The 25,873-nt window shown below is 46.4% G+C and overlaps 1 protein-coding gene across 1 annotated transcript in view; it reads right to left on the bottom strand.

Moving 5' to 3' along the window:
* Window positions 1-1,769: 1,769 nt before the first annotated feature.
* Window positions 1,770-25,873, bottom strand: part of SLC6A5 (solute carrier family 6 member 5) — a 55,790-nt gene continuing 31,686 nt past the window's right edge. Inside the window, exons 10-16 of the mRNA XM_043580817.1 lie at window positions 25,461-25,585; window positions 20,422-20,534; window positions 19,542-19,673; window positions 18,476-18,575; window positions 10,957-11,057; window positions 6,027-6,194; window positions 1,770-3,814 (exon numbers count right to left, since the gene is read on the bottom strand). Of these exons, the coding sequence (XP_043436752.1) occupies window positions 3,659-3,814; window positions 6,027-6,194; window positions 10,957-11,057; window positions 18,476-18,575; window positions 19,542-19,673; window positions 20,422-20,534; window positions 25,461-25,585 (895 nt within the window). The 3' untranslated portion in view covers window positions 1,770-3,658. The remainder of the gene's footprint in view (window positions 3,815-6,026; window positions 6,195-10,956; window positions 11,058-18,475; window positions 18,576-19,541; window positions 19,674-20,421; window positions 20,535-25,460; window positions 25,586-25,873) is intronic.

Here is a 25,873-nt window from a genome sequence, read left to right as displayed (position 1 = left end):
GAACAAAGAGGAAAGAAAAATTCAAATTTTAGGCATGGGAAGACCATGCTGACAGGTGAAGGTTGTCAGGCAGCACTGAGGCACATGTAGATAACAAAATAAGGACTTAGTTAAGGAAAACTCAACTCTAATGCAATATTAGCGTAAAGACAACCCAAGTCTTAGCCATTTAAAGATCATTGTATTAAATTATTTTTAAAGTGCTGCTCACTGAAGTACAAGTTACATTTCTTACACATTAAAAAACACATGGGAAATTTCAAAGACGTTGAGGTCGAGATTTTGCACTGACCACAACTTTCATGCAACAAATGAATATAAAAGAAACAAACAAAATAAAACCAGACTGGACACATCTGTACATGACAAACACACAGCCCTAAAGAGACTAAAAGTTACTAATACGCAAGACAAATATTTGCATAAGAAGCCACAACACCAACAGTTAAGAAATATACATTTTTTTTTCTTCTTTAAGGATATTACAAGGTTACTGCTTTTAACATATGGCTTTTGTTTTTCTCTGAATGGATTTCTGGCATTTGTCCGTGTTGGGAAATTATCTCACAAGTGGAAAATACCTCACCATTCTGCCCAGTAAAAACCAACGAAAATTTTTCCTCAGCAACTTGGTTTTTAACTCAGTTTGAAGGGGAGTGCTCAAGGAGCCGTTTTTGACAATGCCCTTCATTTTCTTCTTACTCATTCATTTTTTCTCATCCAATTGACTGTGGACGAAAACACATAGCATGGAAACATCCACCTGGTTAGCATCCCAGCCAAGTGTGTGTGGGGGGGGGGGGGGAGGGATGTGGCAAAGGTTGATACATGATGACGAATCAGCTTGGATGCTGAACACCTGTCTGCCAGAGTAAGCCTCAAAGTTGAACATGGCTAGAGAAATGGGTAAAAACAGAGTTTACAAAGTCACTGTTTCCAGATAAGTTCGGAACCTTTCACCTTTCAGCAAATTTTACATGAAAATTGGCAATTGTAGGGAAAAGGAAAAACACTCTGGCTGTTCAGGGAACGGCTACTGGGTCTCAGCCTGGACAAATCTCGACAAACACAAATGTAGCTGCCTCCAACTGTAACATTCACAGCAGAATGTAGCTAGCAAGGAGGCCCCTGCCCTCACAAGTCAACTTGCAGTTCAAGTTCATATGAGACAAACCTGGCAGCAGCCGTCGGGTACCCCCCCCCTCTTTTAATCACGACAGCAATAATCAGCAGAAATGGGGTTGGCATCCAGCATCGGACTCCAGTTTTAGCCAAGAGGCGAGAGAGGGAAGCCAAAATTATTCACCCTGACACCAACACACCAGTCCCGTGAGAGAATGCTTAATTGATTTCAGCTCTTTTCTTCAGGCTTCAAATTGGAAAAGCTAGAGATAATTTCCAAACCTAAGTTTTTCCTCCCTGCCTCTCCAGCTCCACCAGTTATCACCTGGAGACGCTAATTTTCGGTACCACTATGTGAAATCTGCTACAGTAAGGGGGGCTCTCATCAATATGGCTTTCTTGGGGAGACCAGTGTTCATGGCAGACAAGTCACTATGGGAAACACGGGGGCATTTGAGGCGCAGCTCAGGTTCCTAACACTGTGTCTAGGGGAAGCTCAGTTTAGTCTCTGTGATAGATTCTAGTAAGTTCTAGCTTTGGGAAATAGGCAGAAAAGGAGAACAAAGAGGGGGAGAACAAACAGACACTACAGACAAAAGAGATGAAAACCTACAGTTCAAAACCTCTCTCTGCTTCCTTTTCTCCCATCCAAGTACTAACCAGGCCCGACCCCGCTTAGCTTCCGAGATCAGACGAGATCGGGCGCGTTCAGGGTGGTATGGCTGTAGACTCTGTTTCCTTTTCTAAAGTTTCCACAGGCAGTTCTCAAAAACGGGAAAATCATGTCAGTGCTGGCAAATGACAATGATATTTGCCCTAGAAAAAGAAGAACTCGGTAAAATGAGTTGAGACCTCTTTTTAAACCAATGAAGTCATTTAAAGTAAAAACATGTTACATTAAGGTCTTTTGTTAGGGTTCACTGCTGTTGAACGGGATGAAAATGTCACATCAATATACAAGATTTAAACTGAAAACTTTGCCTGAGACCCTGTAACGTGACGACAAACAAGTAAGAAAGTGATTGAGATGGTATCCCCTAAAGAAAACAATTTTAGGTTCAGATATTATTACTGTAAGGAAAAAAAAAATCCGGACTACACTATTCTAAACTCACCATCTCTACAGTGATTCTTAAGATATTTATAAGGACAGAAATCACCACTACGCATACAGACTACATGAACACATATCACATTTAAAAATCTCATATATGCATGTTCAGGATACAAGAAGATAATAAAGGTCACGGCTTCGCCAATCTCTGCAGACATATGATTCGCTCTCATTAGAGCACAGTTAAGAGTATTGTGAATTGGGAAGTCTTAAAATTGAATCGGCTAAATGTAGTCTTAAAAGCTATAGTCTTAATTGGCTCACTTGCTACTTACCTAAGCTGTATTTACCATAAATTTCTGTAAATACAGTGACCTAAAATGTACTACCAGCACATGGACTATCATGGTTGCTTTCAACTAAACTCTCAGTTTCTTTGATTTCTCTATGACCACAGTTGGCATTTACTGTGAATGAAAAAGAGTAAAAATTGAGAAGTGTTCTGTCTTGTAGGAGGTTATGTCTTATATATAGAAAATACATAGACACAAACGGGTAAGTCTTGTTTTCCCCGAGGTTGGAAGACCAGGGTTCTACAGCTCATAGAAAGACATTTTGAGAAGAAACATGGGATTGTGACACTGAACCACGGCGTTACATGTCATGTAGAAACTAGAATGGAGCTCTGCTATGACCATACAGAGGCAAATTACAGGATGGCTCTTTGTGCACAGGCGGAGGAAATGATGAAGAGAATTCACAAATATAGTTACTTCAGAAAAAAGAAAAAGCAGAAGACAAGCGAAGGAAGAAAACTCTCCACTGAGATTCGCAGTGTGCAGAGACAAGTCTCTGAGTTCTTGGCACACTTGAGACAGTTGGCCCAAATGAAGGAAAACAGATCCCCAATTGTAAATGGAAATCTACAATTGGACACCCCAGCAGTGTCCGCATCCACTGGTTTGTCTTATCCTAAACCATTTTCAGACCCCTGCCGACCATCTAAATATGCCCTCCTAAACTTCCTGCATCTGAATGAAATCACTACATTGCTCAGCTCAGCAACACTATGGAGCCCAAACAACAGTCTTGTAATTCTGCCATTTTATATAAGCCTCCGTGGCACCACCAAGGACAACACACAGCGGATACCCCTGCCCGACCGGGTCTCGCGTACCTACTCGTGACTTCACCGGAAAGTGCCCACTCACCTAGTTGATCCACTCCTGCCGGGTAAAGCCTGAGCTTCCAACCCCTCTGGAAACTGACGCCATGGACACAGGCAAAGCGCCTCAAGTGGTCTGTCTAGCTCCTCACTACAGCATGCGACACCGTGTCCTACTTTTCTATATAACCATTCTCATGCATGGACATGAACCAAGACGTGAGGAGAGAGAAGAAAATGGGAAGAAAGCCGGGAAAACCTTAGGGGAGGCAGAGAGGAAAAACAGGATCAAGTCTGGGCCATCCCATGCCACTGGACTAGCACTGGGTACCCAGTTCCAAATCCTTCACTGGCAGTTTGAGTCCCAGGGAAGAGGTTCCCAAAGGGTCGATCATGTTCTTGTAACGCTCCCCACGGTGCTGAGCTAAGAACGGGCCCCAGTCCGGCTGTGGCGAGCACACCAACTTCAGCCTCTGCAAAGAAGCCAAAGACACACAGGGTCACAGAAGTAACATGCCATCCCTCCCCTAGGCACCACCCATCTATCCCCAAACTGCTTGACACCACTTTTGCCAGAACCTTCCTTAAGCCAAGAGGTCCCGGGCAAGAGAAGCGGTTAGGAAGATAGCCCTTTTAATTAACGAGGTCAAGGGACGTTAAAGAGGAGACGTAGTTTACTTCCCTTGAAGTTATTTACATCGCCCTGCGAGCAATATAACAATTGCTCAGAGTTTGCCTTGCACAAGATTAACAGAGGATAAAGGACCCAGATTTTAATTATACATTTTTTCCTTCCAAATGAAGAGAATTCGCAAGCTTCTCTCTCCACTGCCAGACACAGTCTGTAAAAGACATGCGCTCAGTTACTTTTGTTCCATAGTCCCAACAGTAGGTTGTTACATCAAAATAATTGGATTTTGTTTAGCATATTTCCCCAAAGTATATAAATGGCCGGGAAAAAAAAAACACAACCCCAAAAACACACTGCCAAGAGTGAGCAAAGATTTTAATTATCTGTTGACAAAAAATATATGCTCCTGACTCGGTTCAGCAGTGTAGGCGAGCCAGAAATAATGGGACTGTCTCTGATCCTTCAACTGAACTTTTTACAGAAAACATAATTTGATGGGAAAATTTTCTAGAAAAAAGTTAAGAAAACATATTTCAGACTCCATAAGGGGGAACAATTATATGTTTATTACCTATTAAAGTGAAGCTATTTCTTATAGCTGTTAGTTTAATCTCCCCTTAATCATCAGTTTGCAACCTTTGTGTCCCAAATCAACCATAATAAATTTATAGAACCAACTCATCAGTTTAGGGAATTTCGGCCTAAGACAAAAGTAGCAGAGGCTACACTAGCATCTGTTCAAAGGGAATGAGATTTCTGGGTCAGTTGGTGGGAGGTTCATCTGGGGCAAGAGGGAGACAGCCCTGGGGGTAAAGGGGCCCACAGTAATTTACCTCAAGGGGACAGCAGACCATTTCCTGAGGATGCAAACTGGAATACCGCTTCAGTAAGGAGACTCCTACATTCCCTTTGTCAACTCTGTCTCCATTTTCAGTCCATTGAAAATAAAAGCCACCCCCTCTGTGGGATGTTCCGGAGACCTCTCTTCCTCTTCTCAATCTGACCAAGAGCCAAGCCCATACACCTGTTCTTCGCTGCCCTCTATTGGCAGGTGTTTCTTTGCCTTGGTCTATCCCAAGGCCTCTGAAACTTGAGTGTGCATCAGAATCACCTGGTGGGCTGGTTAAACTAGACTGGGGGGGTGGGTGGGGTGGGGGTGGGGGTGGGGGGTGGTTCCCGTTCCCCACCTCTGGTTCAGTGGAGCCAGCTGGAGCCTGCTCATTTGCATTTCCAACAAGCTCCCAGGTGGTGCTGATGCTGCCGGTCCCAGGGCCAAACCCTGAGGAGCACCGGTCTGGTCCAAAAGGTCCAACCTCTGGATTTTCAAGACAGAGGCAGTGCTGATCTATCCCTAGCACGCCTGAGCCAGCGACTTCTCATAAGTAACAAAAGCCTGACCACACTTCACTGGTGGCTGAACAAGTGGCAATGCGTTCCCAGACACCCTGGAGTCAGGGTGGGGATTTTTTTTTTTCTTTAGAAATGAAGGAAGTATCCATCAAGGGATTAACAAGGACAGGTCTCACCTCACACCAGCCATGCCCCGGACCTCTCATTACATTGTATGGGGATGGTGACATGTTCATGAGCTTGGACCCCTCAGCCATTCTAATACCAATCCAACAGGAAGGGGTAGTGATTTAAAACGTAATGGGAATAGATGTTTGGAGGGAGAAGACTTGGACAGAGATGCACATCAGGAAAGCGGGAATCTGACGTGTGGTTAAAAACCAAATATCAGATGTAAACTGTGGGTAAGGGGAGGGGGGGAGGGGAACTCCAGGAAAGAGGAGACATGATCGCTTATTCCCCAGAGCTGCCAGGGCACTGAGGAAGAGCATAACAGCTTGGCCTGCGGATCGGCTAAGTCTCTCCATTAGAGGAATAATACATAATAAAAACGGGTTTAATAGAAACGGTGGCAACTGTGATCACTTAATCACCAAGTCTCCCTGGAGAATAAGTTTACCGAATCTGTTGTTTTTTAATGCACGGAGCTCTGAGAGCTTCTCCCCGGGGAGAGGATGGCAGGGAAAAGGAGCTGATGGAATTACCTCAATAAATCTGCCAGGGGCCAGATGCATTTTTATCACAAACATAATTGGAATCCAGATAACCGAACAGGCGAGCATCAGCCATCCGAGCACCATGGACCAGTTAGGGTAGCGATAAGAGCCATAGGTCATGGGCTCCCACTGGTAAAAGCTGAAGCAAAGGATAAACTAGGAAGAAAAGAGAAACACATGTGTTAGGCTGGTGATGCGAAGTGTTCATTCCTAAGAGCCAGGTATTGAGCCCCTGCCATCAGTTTGCTGCTTTCCTATCTATGATCCCATGTTATATCCAGACCAACCCTGAAAGAGGTATTATTAATAATCCATTTTCCAAATGAAGAAACTGAATTTCAGGAGGAAGATGACACACACTTGGCCAGCTGCATTTGCCATCTCCCAGAACTGAGCAACGTGTATGGGTACACACACACACAGGCTGTGAAGACACTGTAAGGGCCATACATCGAGGGAACTGATGCGTGGAGTTGGGCGTATTTAAAGGGTTGTCTGTACTTTCTATAGTGGATAATCAAGCTTTTGTTGTGAGAAAGAATCCATTCAATGTATGTATTTAAAAAACATTTTTTTAATGTTTCTTTAGTTTTGAGAGACAGAGAAACAGAACCTGAGTGGGGGAGGAGCAGAGAATGAGGGAGACACAGAATCTGAAGTAGGCTCCAGGCTCTGAGCTGTCAGCACAGAGCCCCACACGGGGCTTGAACCCACGAACCGTGAGATCATGACCTGAGCCGAAGTCGGATGCTTAACCAACTGAGCCACCCAGGTGCCCCTAAATGTATGTATTTTAATATTTTTAGAAATGAGTTGATGGGGTGCCTGTGTGGCTCAGTCGTTTAAGTGTCCTACTTCGGCTCAGGTCATGATCTCATGTTCTGTGGGTTCGAGGCCCTCGTCAGGTTCTGTGCTGACAGCCCACTCATGCTCTCTCCCTCAATTTCTCTCAAAAATGAATAAACATTAAAAAATAAAAACAAAAATAAATAAATAAATGGGTTGAATCTACCTTGACTTCTCCTTGAATGGGGAATGGCCCGTATCCAGGCGCTGCCTTTAAAGCTGGCAGAGTGAGGCCAGGAGTGGTTGGCAAGCAGTGGCTGAGCCTGAAGCTGAGTCCTATAATAAACCATGGGGCACAGAGTGGGTGCACGGCGCACTCTCAACCGACTCAAGATGAACGGGCCGTGTCACCCAACAGTGGGCCAAGAGCCAAGAGGCCAGCAGGCTGATCTCGGTTCCACTGCTAGCTAGAGGAGGGACCCTCATGTCTCAGACTTCTCTGCTACAAAATGGATATATTTCACACTGCGTACACAACACACAGGGGCTTTCTGGGAACAATGGTCTGATATTTACTCAAAAGTCCCCTCTCAATTTGAAGAGAGGTGATGAGTCATTTTCTGCCCATTATCTGCATCACTGCACACTTCGGCAGGAGCAATGAGCACCCTCTGAAAGCAAGTTTAGAGCAACTGAGAAGGAACAAGGGAACACCCATGGGAACAAGGGAACACAAAGAGAGGCACTGGAAAAGACAGAACAGGGGTTCTAACTGTTCTTGCCATACCTTTGGGGAGCACTGACCTGAGAAACTATGTTCTTGCCCATGTTCATAGCGGCAATATAGTAGCAGCCGAGAATAATGTACCTAATAATGATGACATAAGTCCTGCCTTCCCCCCCCCCACCCTGCCGCCCCGCACATCTCATTCTATCTTAAGCAGTAAAATAATGGCCCAGAAATGATTGGAGGGAATTATGTCAGCAAAGATGATATATGGAAGTGTTTTAGAAAAGCATGAAGCACTATACAAATGTAAGGCATATCTATATTATTGCTGCAAAGCCCAGGCTGCTGGGCCAAGTGATTATTTCAATGCAACAATAATTCAATGTATTGATCTGAAGCAACATGAGCCTGAAGACGGCTGTTGAAAACGCTGCTCCTACGGAAAGAGATGCCTTACTCTAGGCCCCTTTTTAAACATTTGCCCCTAGAGTTATAAACTTTATTAACCAGTCTATTGGAAGTATGGCCTAATGTAATTATGGTAAGTTACTCCATTTCATTTACTATATAAATAGCAATACATCTGCTTATGTGTGCACATAATTCAGTAACGTGATCTGACTATGTATACAATAATTGCATGGGGAATATTTATAGCTCTATAAATCCAAGAAGGCACATATAAAAATGATCAATTTCATTTCAGAGGTTTCTAAGTAATTTAAACCCATAATCTCAGTTCATTCCAGCATACCACAAATACTCGCTTTACAGAAGGGCAAGTGGCAAAAAATAAGTGTTAGGCTTGGTCCTTTGGTACCCATTTCCAGTTGCACAAATGCCACATCAAACTTATGTGCGCACACCTGTTCTTGCCATAAATTTCCCTCTGCCAAGCCAACTTTGACAAAACCCTGCCTCAGACAAGCCTGGCCATGAGAGATAATAATTTAACCACTGAGTCAGGCCCACTCTGACATTTTGCTGATGGCAGCCAAGGAAGGAGAGAGGTACATCAGTTGACAATGGATTTGACCACTTCTACTTGTCCATGGCTCCCAAACACAGAAGGGGAATCTGGATCAGGAGCTTTTCTGGGATCTCTACAGGTTTCTGATGGGAGTTTCATAATTGAAATCAAGAAAGCACAGCATGTTGAGAAACTTTCTCAAAAAACACAGCAAGTCCCTGCAATTTCTTTTCCCTGACTCTCTGCTCACAGAGATTAGAATTATTTTAATTCCAAACTGGCCAAACTCCACTTGGAAGTGAAAGCACTGAGTTTCTAGAAATTTATTAGAGTGTGGGCTTGAGGCCTAGAAGCCCTGGATTCAAGTCTCAGCTCTGCCTCCTGAAAGCTTTGTGGCCTTGGTCAAGCTCCTTAGCCTCCCCGGGCCTCAGCTCACATAACTGTAAAATGGGGGGAAGAATCACCCACTAAGCAGAGTGGTCGGAAGCTTTAGGGGCAAAGTGCCTTCCTCCAAACAGACCTCCACAAATGGTGGTGCCGGTTCTTATGTTTATGTGATACGTTTCTGCAAAATATAATAAAATTCTCTGAAGCTTAATCTCTTCCAAGACAGGAAGGAAAGTCAGGTCTTGATTTCACCCAAGAATAAATCATATGTGGTGGTGACTGGGGGAAATAGTGAAGCTCAGGAGAGCCAGAGAATGCCCCCAGGCAGGAGAGTTTCAAAGTCCCCCCCCACCCCCCACCAATTAGGTAAATCTGAGCTCTTCATATACATTTCAGTCCTAAACTCAAGAAACTGGAAAATCCATTTTGATTCTTTTCACCCCTCGTGCCCCAGATCTAGTGGGACTTTTCTTCAACGTTTATTTATTTTTGGGACAGAGAGAGACAGAGCATGAACGGGGGAGGGGCAGAGAGAGAGGGAGACACAGAATCGGAAACAGGCTCCAGGCTCTGGGCCATCAGCCCAGAGCCTGACGCGGGGCTCGAACTCACGGACCGCGAGATCGTGACCTGGCTGAAGTCGGACGCTTAACCGACTGCGCCACCCAGGCGCCCCTTAGATCTAGTGGGACTTTTCTGACAAATTATTGCCTCTAAAATGTGAGCATTGATGTGGGCTTCTCAGTATGGTGTTCATGTCAGTGCAGAGGGAGATAAATGCTGAATGGTTTTTCTGTCTAAACTTATGTCTTTTCAGAAATCAGTTGAGGTGTTTTGATTAAAATTCATTCTGTGACAGTTAAAAAAAAAAAAAAAAAAAAGAGGGGCGCCTGGGTGGCTCAGTCGGTTAAGCGTCCGACTTCAGCTCAGGTCATGATCTCAGGGTCCGGTCCGTGAGTTCAAGCCCCGCATCGGGCTGTGTGCTGACCGCTCAGAGCCTGGAGCCTGTTTCGGATTCTGTGTCTCCCTCTCTCTGACCCTCCCCCGTTCATGCTCTGTCTCTCTCTGTCTCAAAAATAAATAAATGTTAAAAAAAATTTTTTTTAATAAATAAAAAATTTTAAAAAAAGGAAATACATATTTTCTTTACAATTTTACTTCATCCTGTCTTGTTTTCCTTTAGATAACCTGGTGCTGAAGTTAAACAACGGTCTTAATCTGGTTTCCAGTGCCACCTGCCGGCTGCAACCAGAACTACAGCCAGCTTCTTGCCGCCTTGCTTTGATAACACCCATCACAAGCCAGGGAAGCGGAGGAAAGACAAGGTCGCGGTCAATTACTGTGCTTGGAGGGTGAATTAAGGCAAATCCTTCAGCCTGTATCACAATAAAGGAAGGGACGGGATGTGCATACAAGTCCCTATGCATATTTACTGACACATGAAGGGCTCTGATCTTTAAAAAGATGAATGTCAGATGATCTCAAAATGTCATCGTCACACTTGAGGATGATGAGATAGTTCTCAAAAAACAATAAAAGTGAACCATAAAGGTCTAATTTATGCTATCTTGGTTGTAGAGCAGCTCTACTGAGTAGTGGTTAAGAGCAAGAGTCCTGGAGCCTTTTGCCTGGGCTCGAACCCAGGCGGTGGTTGCTAATTATTAGGTGTGCAGTGCTAGGTAAGTCACATAGCCTCTGGGTGTCAGCTTCCTCATCTGTGAAATGGAGGCGACTGCAATGCCAGCCCCGCAAGGCTGCTGTGAGGGAGAGATGTGGTGACACACATAAAGTTCTCTGAACAGAGCCCAGACCATGGGTAGCATGTGGGAAATGTGACTGTAATCTGCTAACAGTACATGAGGAAATGTTCTGTAAGGTTGCTCCAAACTGTATGAGTCACCGCTAAGCACCTTCAGGTGGGCCACTAGATCTCTCTGAACCTCAGTTTCCTCTTCTGGAAGGCAAGAATAATACACCTTGTTCAAACGTAAAGCACCACATACATAGGCGAGATCCAACTACACGATAAAGCGTGCAATCCTTACCGTTAAAATGGTTGGAGTTACAAACGCCCAGCAGACTTTCCAAAAAATGTTTGGCTGGAATCCAATCATCATTTCTATATCTTCACAGAATCTTTGCAAGCCTGCAAATAGACAAGTGGAGACAGCATGAGGTGCAGTGGCAGGGGGTTGGGGGAAGGGAGGGTAGAGGACAGGGTCTAGAGGCCCTCACTCAAGTAAGTGCCATTGGCTAGGGATGGCCCCAGACTGGTGTCAGCATGACCCCTATTATGCAAGAAACCATCAGACAAATGATTCGCTGCCAGGAAGATTAGGGCAAACTGAACATTTAAATAGATATTAAATATGCTCTGCAGTGAGGGTCAAAAATGTCATCCCAAGGTAACATCTAAAAAGCTCAGTTGCAGTCTAGCCCAGGCGTCTCAGCACTGCCACAGCCAGGCATAGTCACCTGTGCGGCTGTTTTCACAGATGGCCTTATGTGCTTAGCAACAACTTCGGCAAAATCCATTACGATCGTGGTCAATAAGCACAGTGTATTACGAAAGCCTTGGGATTTAGAGTGAGAGTCACTACATATTAGTTTTTGTCCCCACCCTCCCAAGGACACTCTTCCATGAGCCAATTTATCTTCACTCTGTGTAAGATGGCAACGGCCATTGCCCACTCTGTTGGAGCTCAAAGGACTGCTGTCCTGGTCACCGATCAACTTCACTGAAGTATCAAGCAGAGGAGATGGTCATTCTCATGGCCACACATAACTACCATCCCCACACACTCACAGTTTACCAAGACCTTTAAGCTACTCCTTGGACGGAGGGGCCACTGAGGAAGGTTTTGGAAAGGGACAGCTTCTCACATTGTTTCCTGAGCTCCTCAGAAGCATGGCTTTCCCCCAAGTGTGGGTCGCCATGCAGATGGGACAGGAAAGCTCCCTGAATTCAAGCTTCAGTGAGTCAGTAGTTCTGACCAGGGGCCCAGGAGCCTCAGCTTAAATCTCCCCATTCCTTTATCCTCTGGTCATTTATGTGAAAAGTAGGTACCCTGCAAGTCAAGAGGAGCAGAGGCACTCCTCGGGGAAAGCCCCCATTTCCATTATGCCTCCTCCTTTCAGGAATAATCCCTTGCACATCTTGAGACCTTCTTGTTTGAGACATTGGCCACTTGTTCCTCCAGTTCCCGGGCTCTCCCAACCTCCTTAGGTTTCTGGGTCCTCTGCCCTTAGCCCCATGAGGAGCAGGGGGATTCAGTTTCTGGGTGTTCCCCTTCCAGTCCTCACTTGCTATCTCTTACCCTTGGCCATCCCCTCCCTGTGTAGCACCTGTACGAGCTGCCTTCACCTGACCTGTGCCCCTGTCCCCACCTCAGCCCAGAGTTATCCTCTAGCCTTGTCCCCTCAATGCCTGCTCTGTGCTGCATGGCAGCAGGAAAGAATAATGTGATATGAAAAAGCAATCTCTTGCTGGGGTAGAAAGCAGACACTGGTATTCCTTCAAGGAACAAAATAGTTCATCTCAACCCCTTTTTTAAAAATGACCCTGATAATATTCTATATCTTGATCTGGATGCTGGTTACCTGGGGGTAAAAATTCATTCAGCTGTACACTCAGTTTTGTGTTCCTTCCTGTGTACACGATGTTATACTTCAATATTAAAGTTTACCCTCAAAAGTCCACTCTAGCCATCATCCTCAAAATAATGGATCCTGAGACCTTCCATAGTCCTCAGCTCCTGTTATTTGCTTCTACTCCATGCCAAGCCCAGACCCAGAATGTCAGCTAATTCTCATGATCATGAATCACCAGGCCCTGCTGACAGCAGCCATGAAGGAGGACAGCCAAGCCTGAGGTTAGCTATAGAGCAGCCTGCTCTGGGAAGTGTGGGAGGTTCACCAAAGACAGCTGTTCTCAACTCACTCTAAAGTTTCTCAGGTGGCAGCTGAGCTTCCTATTCTATCTTAAACCCTGATCAGGGTCAATCACAATGTGGTACAAGGGAAAGAGTGCTGTATGGGGAGTTAGGATCTAAGAATTGAACCCCTGTTCCGCCTCTAATTCATGGTGTGATCTCAGGAAAGGTATTCTGTTTCTGAGCCTTTGTTGGTTTGCTGGGGGTACTGGAGAGGTCAATCCATGACACAAAGAGGCTCCAGGTTGCTTATATTCACAGGCAAGAACTTCATGCCATGAGCAGCTGACCTGACCCTCTTTGGATTTGTTATTTGTGCATGTTCTTTAGTGTTATCAAATGCCTTCAAATGAGTGGCCTCTCCGAGCAGTGAGGGGAGAAACTCAAAGGAATAGAAATCAAAGCTAAGGCCCAGAAAAATAGACATAAGACACTGAAGGAAGCCTGAGTGTTTAAAAAAAAGATTCTAGAAGTTTCTGCTATTGTTTTCAATTCTGTTACCAGATTATTCCTCTCCAATAGACCATCCCCAAGAGATGATGATGTACAGCTTGACTGAGAAACTGATTTGATGGAGCGCAGGGTTAGACCTGAGGAAGACACAGAGATGGCCTCCTATAGGAGGAGAGGGATGGCGGTAAAGAGCACTCCAGCTTTCCCAGAGGGGTGAAGGAGCTAGACGCAGAACTGTAGGAAGGGGCAGATGGGGGCTGCTTCAGATTCAGCAAGAGGCAGAGTTTGATGCAGAGAGCATGGTGCTGGGATGGTGAGGGAGGAGGCTTGGGTTCCAGGGCCAGCTCAGTGTCCAGAAAGTCATGTCCCTCTCTGGGACTCACATGAGGGCTCTGGACACCTGGCCTTGGCCTCCCACTAGCTCCAGGTCCCATGATGGTTCTGCCCCTTTTGCCAACTTGTGGGCTGGCCCTGCAGGTATAGCGCAGGAGAATGGGCTGAGAGCCACCAGGCATTCGTCCTCCTGCCTCCCGCTCATTCCTGATCAGGCTCTCCAACCCTTCTACCCTCTGCTGGCTCTAAACCCAGTCCAGCGATACCCATCCCATGGCCGACTCACCCAAGTCCCCACCTGGGTCCCTTACTGTGTCAATGGCTACCTTCCTCTCAGGCCGTTGTTTATGTGGCTTCCTCTTCCTGCTCTGTTCTTTCCATTGACCCAAATCCCCCTCACCCTCAAGGCCTAACTCTTCTTTTTTTAAAATTTATTTGTTATTTTAGAGAGAGAGAGAGAGAAAGAAAGGGAGACAGTGCATGTGAGGGGCAGAGAAAGAAAGAGAGAGAGAATCCCAAGCAGGCTCCACACTGTGAGTGCAGAGCCCAATGCAGGACTTGATCTCAAGACTCTGAGATCATGACCTGAGCTGAAACCAAGAATCGGATGCTTACCCGACTGAGCCACCCAGTCACCAAGGCCTAACTCTTGATAAAAGAATTGTTCATGGAGCCTGGGGCATATGCATAGGGACTTGCCTGCTGCATGATCTCGAGTCTGGAGGGGTAAGATGGGCTCCAAAAGGGATCTGAGCAACTGCTTGTTACTGAGTTAGCAGGAAAACAGCAGGAAAAATGTGGTAAATCATGGCTACTATTCTAGACTCAACAAACAGATTTGGGGCTCAGAAATTGGTTCCCACAAGCTCCTTATAACCAACCAACCCTAAACTGAGAAATAAAAAAACTTGTTTCAACCAACCAATCATTTTCACTCATGCAGCTTTGTGGCTTCTGTCTTTATAAACCATACCCTTGCCCTTGGTCTAAACATGATCTTCAGGGGGCTGCTCTCCCTCCTGTGCAGCCACAGCTGGCCTCCAGGCATGTGAGCTGTGCACTTGTACTGGGCACCACACTCAGAAGGGTGCTGCCCCTGGATTAATGGCCTTTGGTTGCCATCTTGAAATTCTTAGTACATTTTTAATGAGGGGTTCCACATTTTCACTTTGTACTAGGTCCCACAAGTTAGGTCTCTGGCACTGTGTGTACCTCAAATTACTCCTTTATAATGAAGGCCCCATCTCTAAAAGCCAAAACCCTATGTGTTAGCTCATATATTTCCCCTTGGTTACCAATAAGCTCAACACTCACTAAATCTCAGTCTTTATTTTCTTTTATATCTTTTTCTCTCTCAGACAGTACCTTCTTGAGATTTTTCCTGGCTATTCTGGCCCTCCTTTATCTTTGGGCACCGAAAGCTCCTGACCAGGGATGTGCAGCTTAGTCCTGACCTTCCTCTCAATGTTAAGTGTGAAGTGGCCTTACTCTTCCTGGAGCTAGCTGGCAAGTCGCCTGAATATCCCTCCCCACCTTCCTAGGAACACACAGGACATACAGTAAGCACCTAATAAATACCTGTTCATTTACTCACACATTTACCTGTGTGAGTTATTAATGGACTGCAGCCTGTCTTTCCTAATGTTTACTGAGCCGCAGCAAATGTTGCTGGGGGAATGTGCACTCTGAATGAGAGGCAGACAGTGACATTTCAGTCAACAATGTTCTTAAAGAAGGTGGAGTCATGAGGAACAAAGTTAAGCTTGCATGCGTAGAGTTCTGGAGAGACTTGGTTGTTTTGTTTTGTACTACAAAACCCTCGATGAGTTCGGCCTGCAGGATGGGTAACAAGAATTGAAGAAGGACATATTCCATCATGTAAAAGCCACTGTTTGGTGTGAATCTAACATCCCTCATGAGGATGTGGAGAAAGACAGTCTGGGGGCTGAGATATGAAACAAGTAACTGACCAAAGTTGAAAACACAAGCAAGATAATTTAACATATTGCAACTTAGAGGAAACACACAATGTAGAGTCTAGCAGATAGCAGACAGGAGGTCTTTGTGATAGCAGTTCAGGTACAAGGTCCCCCAGACAGAAGTCTCCTGAACTGATGAGCTCCAGGAAGGTACAAATCATTTTTTCCAAGTGACTCTATTTATTTAAAAATCTCTTAAAGGGATCTCACCTACACAGAACATAGGGAGTTCCACTTTTCAATCTGGATCCCTCAAACCCAGATATTGGCCTTTGAGGAATCCTGACTGCAGAACCTGAATCAGCTACTCAAATCCAAAGATAAAACTTGCAAAGTACACCCACCATATTTTATGTGTTCAAATGACCTCTTCCTCCTCTGGAATCTTGAGTCTAGAGACTATTAGAACCAAAAAGAAAACACAAATCTCTGCCATTCACTTGCTTAGTCAGGAAGGGAGAGCCTCACATCAGTCAGGTTCATTTTCATTCTTCACAGGTCTATGTTAAATGGCCTAAGACTAACTTTGCATTAGTCTGGCCTCATCATCTGAGTAAAGAACATACCACTTTCTGGAGTGTAAATTATATACATGTTCAGGCTTTTCCTTTCTTCTAAGATTCACTTCTTAATATTCTATTCAGATCTAGGGCACCTGGGTGGCCCAGTCAGTAAAGTATCTGATTCTTGGTTTCAGCTCTAGTCATGATCTCATGATCTCACAGTTTCGTGAGTTCGAGCCCTGCATCGGGCTCCATGCTGACAGTGCAGAGCCTGCTTGGGATTCTCTGTCTCCCTCTCCCTCTGTCCCTCCCTGACTCAAAATAAATAAATAAACTTAAAAAAAAATCTTAAAATTCTATCCAGGTCCAAATCAGAGGTTCATGCCCACTTACTGCGCTCACCCTGAGCTCAACACAGAGTCGGCCTGGTTCTGGAGGCTGCTGAGCGCCAGCTCTCTTAGAGTCCAGATAATTTTCTTGATGGTCCCAGAAAAATTAGCACAGCTCAGGGACTAAGGCACTCAGGGTTTATTTTTCCTTCCGAACCAAGAAATCTACTATCAGATTTATAATGGGGAGGGGGCGCAATTTCACTTCTAAAAACAGAAAATTTTAAAGGCCTCTATCTTAATGATGTATGTAATCCACACTGGGAAGCACTGTTTTATAGAATCGAATTGTGCAAGTGTGCCTTTTGTGGCAGTCGGCAGTAAGGACACAGAGTAGAGGAGGTCGAGACAGCTCTCTGCACTTGGTCCAAGGTTGCAAATGAAGTTCCGTCCTGACTCTGCCAGCGGACCACCACGAGGGGCTGAGTCTCCAAAAGGGGGCCTCTGGGCCTCTTCTTGCCTCTCTGTGGCAAAGCCTTTGGTGTCTGGGCACAGAGCTAAGATTCACAGTGGTACATTGACTGGGTTCCTGCCAGTGTCTGCTCAGGTAGAAGGCTCTCTGACACTTCACCCTGACTCAACGGCAGGTCCTCAATCAGCCTTCACTGCCAACTCCAGGCTATCTTTTCCGCCCAAAGTACTGGCCCCATGTCTCTGGCCAGCAGAAACTAAACTCTCCCGGCAACGGGGATGTGATTTCTAGACTGAGACCAATGTCCCTTCCACCAACACCCAAATGACTGTAGTATCTTCCTGTTTCTGGGGCACCCAAGTTTTGCACCCAAGACGTTTCCTTTTCACATCGTGATCATCACCACCACCCCTCCATTTTTAATGAAGTTTTCAGGAGAGCAAGAAGCTGTTGAGCACCTGTTGGGCAGGAAGTTAACAACTGCGTTACAAGCAAGATGCTCCTACCAACGACAGATACCTGGCCGTACAGTGAAGTTTTCTGGGCCCCCAGCTTTAATTAAAAGGGGGAGTTCTGCAGAGTTGTCTGGCCTGACCCCTCTTCCTCCAGACATTTGTCCTTTATGTGTATCGTGTGTTCCAAGTGATACCCTGCATTTCTTTTTAGTTTAGAGCATGCTGCTATGTCTTTTTGGTTTTAATATACAAATAGTCTCTACTGGCATTGTTCACATTCCTGGTTCTGGTGACCTTATCTATGTTAGGGAGGCCTTAGTCTGTGGATGGTTCTAAGACTTCCAGGTACGGAGAAGTCATTCGTGCCTTGAACCCAGTAAGGCTTGCTTGTGTGACTGGCAGTGCACACAAGGGGGCCAGGAGAGCCCCTGGTGAGACACCCCCCCACCAAGCACAAGCACCTCCACACAAAAGGCAAAGATGGCATTTGCTGCCCTACCTTCCTATTGTTCTTGATAATAGCCCCCATTAATTACGGGATGCAGGTTGCCATGGTGATAATAGGACAGACTAAACTGTAAGGAAACTGGAAGTTCATTCCCGGGAAAAGCTCGGATTGAGTTCTTGCATCACAGACTTCCATTATGTTAATAAAGTTTCCTAAGACCAGCGAGCCTGGTGGTCTCTTTTCTCATTGTGGTATCTGAGGCCCAGCCTTGAAGCTACTTCTTGCCTCAAGCTCGATGAGGATTGCAAGACCAGGAAATAATTTCACACCTGCAAAGCAGCTTTCCTCCTCCCTAATCTGGCCACGTCCACAGATCCTAACTCATCACGTGTCAGACCATACCCAAAGGCATGGTCTTAGGAGTTTCTGAAACAAAGAGGGATTTCTGAGTTTCACCATCAGCCACCTTTTGCTTCTCAGTTAAATTCGGATCACGGTGGTCCCGAGGCAAATTTGGAAATAAAGGTGCAGCTCTCTTATGTTTCCCAAAGAGCCGCAATTAAACCTGTCATTATCTTATTAAATATGGAAAACCCACTTGCCACAGATGCCTTATGACACTAAGTCCTCCCTTGGCAGTCAGCATGGCGATCTCCTTACCGTACACGTAGGAGATCCCCACAAGCTCAAAAATGGCAATGATGACGAGGGCGTAGGACGCGGCATACGTGTCCACAAGCTGAAACATGTAAATTCCGCCCTGGTAGGTAAAAGAAAACGGTCAACACCAGCGGGCTTGGATCCTGGCTCTTCCCACTTAGAACAGCCAATCCTTGCCTTGTGGGGAGGAGAGTCAGATACAAGCAGGAGTCAAAGGCTCTCCCCTCCCCTCCACAGTGGTAACCTAATCCCAGTCTAGTATGCAGGCTGGGGGCCTTGCCATGTTAGCAAAGCAATTCCTCGAGAGACTCTGAGCCAATCAATAAAACAAGCACAGAAAAGGGATCTAACATCTCACTCTTAAAAGGCAAAGGTCAACATCTGAAGACGTATATGTGAAAGCAGGCAGATGGTTTCATTTTTGCCTTAAGCAATAGACAGCTCTACCCCTAAATCTGCACTCCCCTGACCTTCATATGACCTTTAGGTGTCATTGGGCACTCCTCACACAACCCCCTGCACCTTTACCTTGCTCTTTATGCCTCTCCATGACAGATGAGGCTTAGAGACAATCTTATGCCAATTCATCATTTTACAGATGAAGAAACTAAGGCCCAAAGTAGTGACTTGCTCAAGGTCACAGAGAGAGAGAGAGAGAGAGAGAGAGAGAGAGAGAGAGAGAGAGACAGCAAAAGCAATACGTATACTGAGCGAGCTAACGTGCAGGACTAGAAGGAATCCAATAGCTGTTTGACTCCCGTGTGTAAGGAGTAACCAACTGGGAATTTCTCTGGTCAGTAAATTTGGATTTTCATGTATTCTCTTTTCTTAAAAGTAGGACACACCTGCCTTGTTGGCTCAGGGAAGCGACATCTCAATTATGAAGATGCTACAAGTAACACTAGTAGCCAAGGTGACGGGTTTTTATCTGTGGCCAGAATCCCTCATGACTGGGTGCTGTCCACACTGGAATGGCAGTGACTCGGCTACTACTAAGAGTCTCGAGCAGATAGCCATCGGGCCCCCACGTGCCCCACCCCAAGCCTGTGGCCAGCAGGCAGCTCACCTGAGTGATCATCGGGAAGCCCATGATGAAGAAACAAATGCAGCAGCCCAGAGTGAAGACCGGCTTGTGTGTGCGCAGGTACTTGGGGAACTCATCTGAGATGGAGGTCACGATCGTCTCGATGGTGGCAAACTGGAACGGTGCCAGGAGAGGGGCATCTGAGACAAACCACCCAACCCAAAAGGTTCCCAAGGTCCTTTGTGTTTCCCACCGGGGAAAGAGGTATTTGCATGAGGTTTGGTTCCTAGGACTGCATTCCCCTGATGGATCTAAAAGGCTTTGTTGGGGTCCAACCCACAAGGCCAGCAAGGGGAATCCAAAAGGATGTGAGCTCTAGAAACTGCATATCCAGCCCCCAGAGACTGCATACACTCATCTGTCAGGACATGTGAAGCTTCACTTGGTATTCATGAGATGTAAATTCCTTTCCTCCAGTTTACCTCGAATTTGATCTTCAACTTGAGGAAAACCCCTCTTTGCGCCAACCACTAAAGTCTGAGCCCCTGCCGGCAAGATTTGTGGCAGGCTCAGCCCCACGGCAATCTCCCTAAAATCGACCTCATATTATTCCCCCTTATCCAGCCCCACAGAATTTGCATTGGCAAAGTGACACCAAAGATGGAAGTCCACAGGCTAAAACTTGCATGGAGAGTGGAGGGAAGGAGAGGGAACGGCTTCTTTGCACGACCCCACGAGTCACCCATGAATACAAAGTTGTCCTGAGCCCTGGACAGGTACCTCACCATCCTACATTGCTCGGGGAAACATTCAGAGACCACCAAGGTCAGCCTGGCCACAGGCTGCACAGAGGAAGCAGGCCAGGGGGTCTTCAGGAAGGGCCTCGGGCAGGCTCTTCCTTTGATAAGGGGACGCGGCTCACCATAGTGTCAAGTCCAAGAGTGAGGAGCATCAGGAAAAAGATGATGGCCCAGAACGGAGAGAGGGGCAGCCTGGTTAAGGCTTCTGGGTAAACCACAAATGCGATGCCTGGTCCTGAAAAGGAACAAGACAGATGACTGCACACAGGCCCAGCTCCAGACGCCCTCCTCCTGGAAGGAAGCCCACAGGGGCCTCTCCACAGACATATTATATGCTGCTTCCACTGGTTGTTTTTCTTCATCTCCTTTCACTTCCCCAGTTAGACCCCAAACTCCTTGAAGGGAAGGACTAAGGGAATCAGGCCCACACTTCAGTGAACTCAGAGGTGAGGCTAAAAATAGTGCCACAGCAGAAACTCAGACTCCAAGGCCAGGCTGTATCCCACACATATGCCACAAAACCCCCCATCTCTGTGTTGATGAGTTGGGGGAGCATATATAATAATTACCCTGTAGAACAGTGATTCTCAACCAAGGGTGAGTTTAGGCCCCCACCCCTGACCCAGGGGACGTTTGGCAATATCTGGAGACAATTTTGACTCTCACTACTGGGGTGGGGATGATTATTGACACCTCGAGGGCAGAGGCCAGGGATGCTGCTAAATATCCCTCAATGCACAGGACAGTCCCCATGACAAAGAATTATGCAACCCAAATGTCAATAACGCTGAGGTTGAGAAACCCAGCACTAGGTTAGACCACACCAAGAATGACATCATTTCCTGCCTTTCACAGTCTTTCCTCCTAGTCACTCCTCCAGGAGAAACCTTTTGCATAAATCATGAATCCATCTACTGCTTTTATTATCTTGCCTTCAAAGGCTTGGTAGAGACAGGGCGACATCAATCCACAGGTAATTAGTTGGGGAAAGGGAGCTGTGAGACACAGTGTAAAGGTTAAAGGAAATTGGACTCTAATGGTCAGACAGATCCAGGTCCAAATTCAGACTCTAGGACTCCAGCTATGCAACTCAAGACAAGCCATTTCATTTCTATAAGCCTTAATTTTGCCCATCTGTCAAATGGGAATAACAAAAATACCTCACAGGGTGTTTATGAGGAACAAATGAGACAGCACAGGCACAGCACTGAGACCAATGCCTCGCACAACATCAGAACCCACAGATTATTCACTGTGATTATGAGTGGACAAGGAACTTGCAAACTAGTGGTTCTGATTCAGGGTTTTCAGCAAATACAACACGTGGCCTTGGCAGAGGAGGTCTGAGCTGCCATTTCTCTGCTCTCACAAAGACTGCCAGACATTCCTGCCTGCCTCGCAGCCTCACTGGGAAGATTACTGTGACCCACGATCGCTAAAGACCCAGCAGTTACAGATTTCCTCGTAAACAGAAAACTAAATGATAGTGGCAGAGACAAGCGAATGCCAGGTTAATCCACAGCCACCGCACGTTTGGAAATCAGATATTGCAGCACCTGGAGTTTTTATAACTCAAGCATAACAGCACTTTTTTAAACTGGAATTTATCAGGTTGTTAGTTCCTAATGTTGCCGAGGGCCTTGGGGTATTTAAAATATAAAGCCTTGAATGCTTAAGATACCCTCGCTTTATGCATTTATTGAACAGACGGCACAGCCAGCCTCTGAAGGCTTCCTATGTGAACCATAAAAGTCTGTATTAAACTACAGTTCAAAATAGGTCTCAAATGCAGAACACCAAGGAATCCAGTTTAGTGCTCTGGCGACAGCCGGGCCCATAAAGTGGACAAGAAGGTCTTGAAACGGCCACGACACGAGGACCTGGTTGATTGCTTTAACAGGATTTGGCCCTTTGGGCTTTACTGCTTTTTCAGGGGGCAGGAAATGATTTCAAAATATTCGGCCTGCTTCTATTACATCTGCCTCCCTGAAGTACACAGGTGAAGGCATCACTTTCAGCAAACTCAGTGTATCTAAGGTGGCTGGGAAGTGGATTTTTTTTTAAATACATTTTTATATTACTTTGTAGAGTTCAGGGTTTTCTTTCTCCCCCACTGGAAAAATGGATTGACTGAGCCCCAGCAGAGTTTTCCCCAAAGAGGCCCTTATGTCCCATAGAGTCCGAGTCCTGTTCCTCTCCTCTCCCACTGGGAGGCAGTATAGCCCAGTGGCTGGAGGGCATACTCCATTTCCCTTGTGGACTGAAAAACTGGCTCTTCCTCTTGCCAGCTGTGGGACTTTAGATGAGGCTTGTTCTCTCTGGACAGACGTCAGTTTCCTTACCAATGTGGATAATAGTACCCACACTGGGCTCAGAACAATGCCTGGACATAGTGAGAACTCAGTACGCAAAGATCGTCAATACTCTTCCCATGAGAGGGGATCAAAGAGGTTCTGCATGTCAGCAACTTGGACAGGAGGTCTCTGTCTTGCTTTATCCTAGAGAGTCTCTAAAAACACAACCAGGGCTCTGGTCAATGCAATACAACCGATCACAACACCCTGGATACGGCCACTCTGCTGGGAAGCCTATTACGAATGGAAAAGTTCTCAGAGGATACACTGCCTGAACTGTGCCTTTGGAAGGAAGGACTGGCATCCAGGTGATAGACAGACAGTTGGATGGATGGTCAGTCCTGTTTGAGAGTATTCATTTTGATCTGCAGTGTCTCTGAATGATTAGGGACCTAGATCTGGGAACTCTAAATCCAATATGCACATCTGTGTTCATCTACTCTAGTCTAACCCAGTCTATCTGAGGGTAGATGAGCATTTCTGCTGCTGATAGAGCTTCTGGTTGGATCCTGACCATGAGTTTCAGCTACACAGGCAGCAAAGAAGGTGGTTGGCAGGTGATCCTAAAGGTTGACTTCCCAGGAAGGTGCTTTTCTGAGGTAGATGACTGAGAACATGCCCCCTTCCCTATGCTCATCGTAAAAGCAGAGGACAGCTGGTGTCATCACTAATCCCATCCTCAGCTCCCCCCAAACCGATATGGCTGAGATGTACAGCAATGACTTTGACAAAAATGCCTCCCTAAGAAGGGAGTGGTAAACAAAATAGAATATTGTTAGGTCACTAAAGATAACTTGTTTTGGAGTAAAGACCAAAACACAGTTACTAGTGTTGGGTCAGCAAAAATGTACCCGATGTCTGCATGCCAACATGGCCCAGCTGGGGGGGGTGGGGGGGTGGGGCTGACATTGACTGCGGGCCCGACCCCAGATGTCTCTCCTGGATTCTGCATAGCATCCATCATACCTGAGAAAATCAGACATCCTGCCAATCACATTTAAGAATGTGTGTAAACTCAGATGAAGGGATAGCTGCCCCAGGGGGTCTGAGAGGAGGCCTTATGAGCCAGTGCCCACTCCCTCATGCGGAATGAGGCACTCTGTCCCTGTGCCAGTGACAACCAGAGATTTAACACATTAGAACCTGTAAGAAGTGCTCTTTGCCCCATTTAAATCAGAGGAAGTGAGAAAAGTCTGGAAAGGGGAAGTTTTCAGAAAGAAACATGGGCAATTGTCTTAGTCTTTCTTTATAAAGGAAAAACAAAATTCTGTTTGGGTTTTAGCAACAGGTGCCTCCAAATCCTTTTCCTGGGGCAGGAAAGAGCTCAGAAGAGTTAGCTAAGGTGGCCACACATCTCAGGAATCATAACCCTGCAACATGGCCACTGGCTCACGATGAGCTCAGGAATGTCACAAAACTCACAGACACTTCAGATCTGCTAAAAAGTGGGCCAGAACCTCCCTGCTCCAGCTACTCTGCTTAGAGGAAATGAGGACAGCTGGGGTGCACAGGCACCCCCCCCAGGACAAGGCCTTCTCTCCCCTCCCTCCCCTCCCTGCTCCCCGGGGACTTGAGAGGTTTCAAGGAGGGCAGGGGGGTAGCATTCACTCAGCAACTCTAATTTAATGCAGTGCTGAAGAACCAAACACCCTGGGGGGTTAACATTCTCTCCTGGCAGAGGTAATTACCCCCCTGGAGTATGCCAGCTCTTTAACTCTTTGAGGCCCACTGTGCACCAGCAGCATCACTGAAGCCCTAATTAATTATCCTTGGGGAGCCAGCAGAGAGCCCAGCAGCAGCCGGAGGAGAAGGTGACATTTCTAGGGCTTAGTTCCCTCAAGTGCTCGCATTGGAGCATGATCCGGGAATGGCAGTGAGCTCCCTGAAGGAAGCCCTGTCCTGTCCCCACAGTCCCGGCGCTGTTCCAACACCAAGGCATCCCACGAACATCTGGTTAGAGAATGACTGAAATGACAGACAGTAGCCACAATGAAATCCCTTAATCATGGGATCCTTTGTGGAGTAAGGCTGGGAGGAAACAAAGAGTTAAATAAAAATATTAAACACTATCTACAAAAACGCTGTGCTGGAAATACAGATTGAGATGAAAATGAAAGCTCTCTATAAACTCACGAGTACCATATAAATGTTAGCCATTAATATGGGATCACTTGGATGGAGAGTAAACATTTTTTCTACATCCTTCCCACCACCGCCATCCAACCTTTCCACTCACTGGGGAAAAAAAAAAAATGCAGGTCTGCATTGCTAACTAAGCAGAAGGCCCTGAGAGCACACCTGACCTAACAAACAGAAAATGCTTTGTCAGGAAAAGCTGCTTTGAAGTCGGTGCTCCGGGTAGTAGGCATCAGCACTCGGTTTCCACAGACCCTCTGCGAGGGATGCCATCGTGCAGCGGGCTGTGTCCACATCAGCTCCAGGGTGCTGGAGAATCCTCTTTGGGCGCTGCCCAAAGAATCCTCCACCTGCCCCTGACAGGCATAACAGGCATAGATCTTACTTATTCAGGCTGGAGCTGCATTAAGAGAGGAAAGGAAAAACCAAAGAGAGGAGAGGAAGCAGGAACGGGGCTTCTCTACCAGCCCCTCTGGTTGGGAACTGGCCAGCTCTGACCCTGCATGAGCTTCCTACTCAAGCTTGTCTGAGTCTCTCCACAAGGCGGTGCTGGGCTGTCCCACCATCTCCTATTCCAGAAGGCCGGTTTCCCAGAAGGGAGCATAGGTCAGGAGCTCGTGAGGCGAGACTGGAGCCTGTCCTGCACCAGCGGGGTGACAAACGCACCGTACCTTGGTCCGCCACGTTCTCAATGTTGACCTTGCGTTCGTTGGCCATGAAGCCAATAACCGAGAAGATGACAAACCCGGCAAAGATGCTCGTGGCACTGTTGGTGCAGGTTACAATGAGAGTGTCCCTGGGGAAGAGATAAGAGTTTGCCATTAGGTGTGCTCTGTGAGCAGGAAGGGACAAGGAGAAGGACACACAAATGTGTGCCCCTGTGTTTGAATGCACATGTGTATGTGTGTACGTGCCCATTTCTAAACATGTTTTCACTGTGGGCCGGAAAGGAACAACCAGTCTTGACCAAAGATTTCTCCTAACTGCCCTACTCCAGGGCCCCTGGGTCAAGACTCTAGTTCTACGTGCTCTCGAACCAGGGCTGCCCTCATCAAAGTAGCAGAGGCAAGACTGTCCATCAGAG

This window comes from Prionailurus bengalensis, chromosome D1, assembly GCF_016509475.1.
Source record: "Prionailurus bengalensis isolate Pbe53 chromosome D1, Fcat_Pben_1.1_paternal_pri, whole genome shotgun sequence".
NCBI classification, from domain to species: domain Eukaryota; kingdom Metazoa; phylum Chordata; class Mammalia; order Carnivora; family Felidae; genus Prionailurus; species Prionailurus bengalensis.
This window is presented reverse-complemented; position numbering and strand designations above follow the sequence as displayed.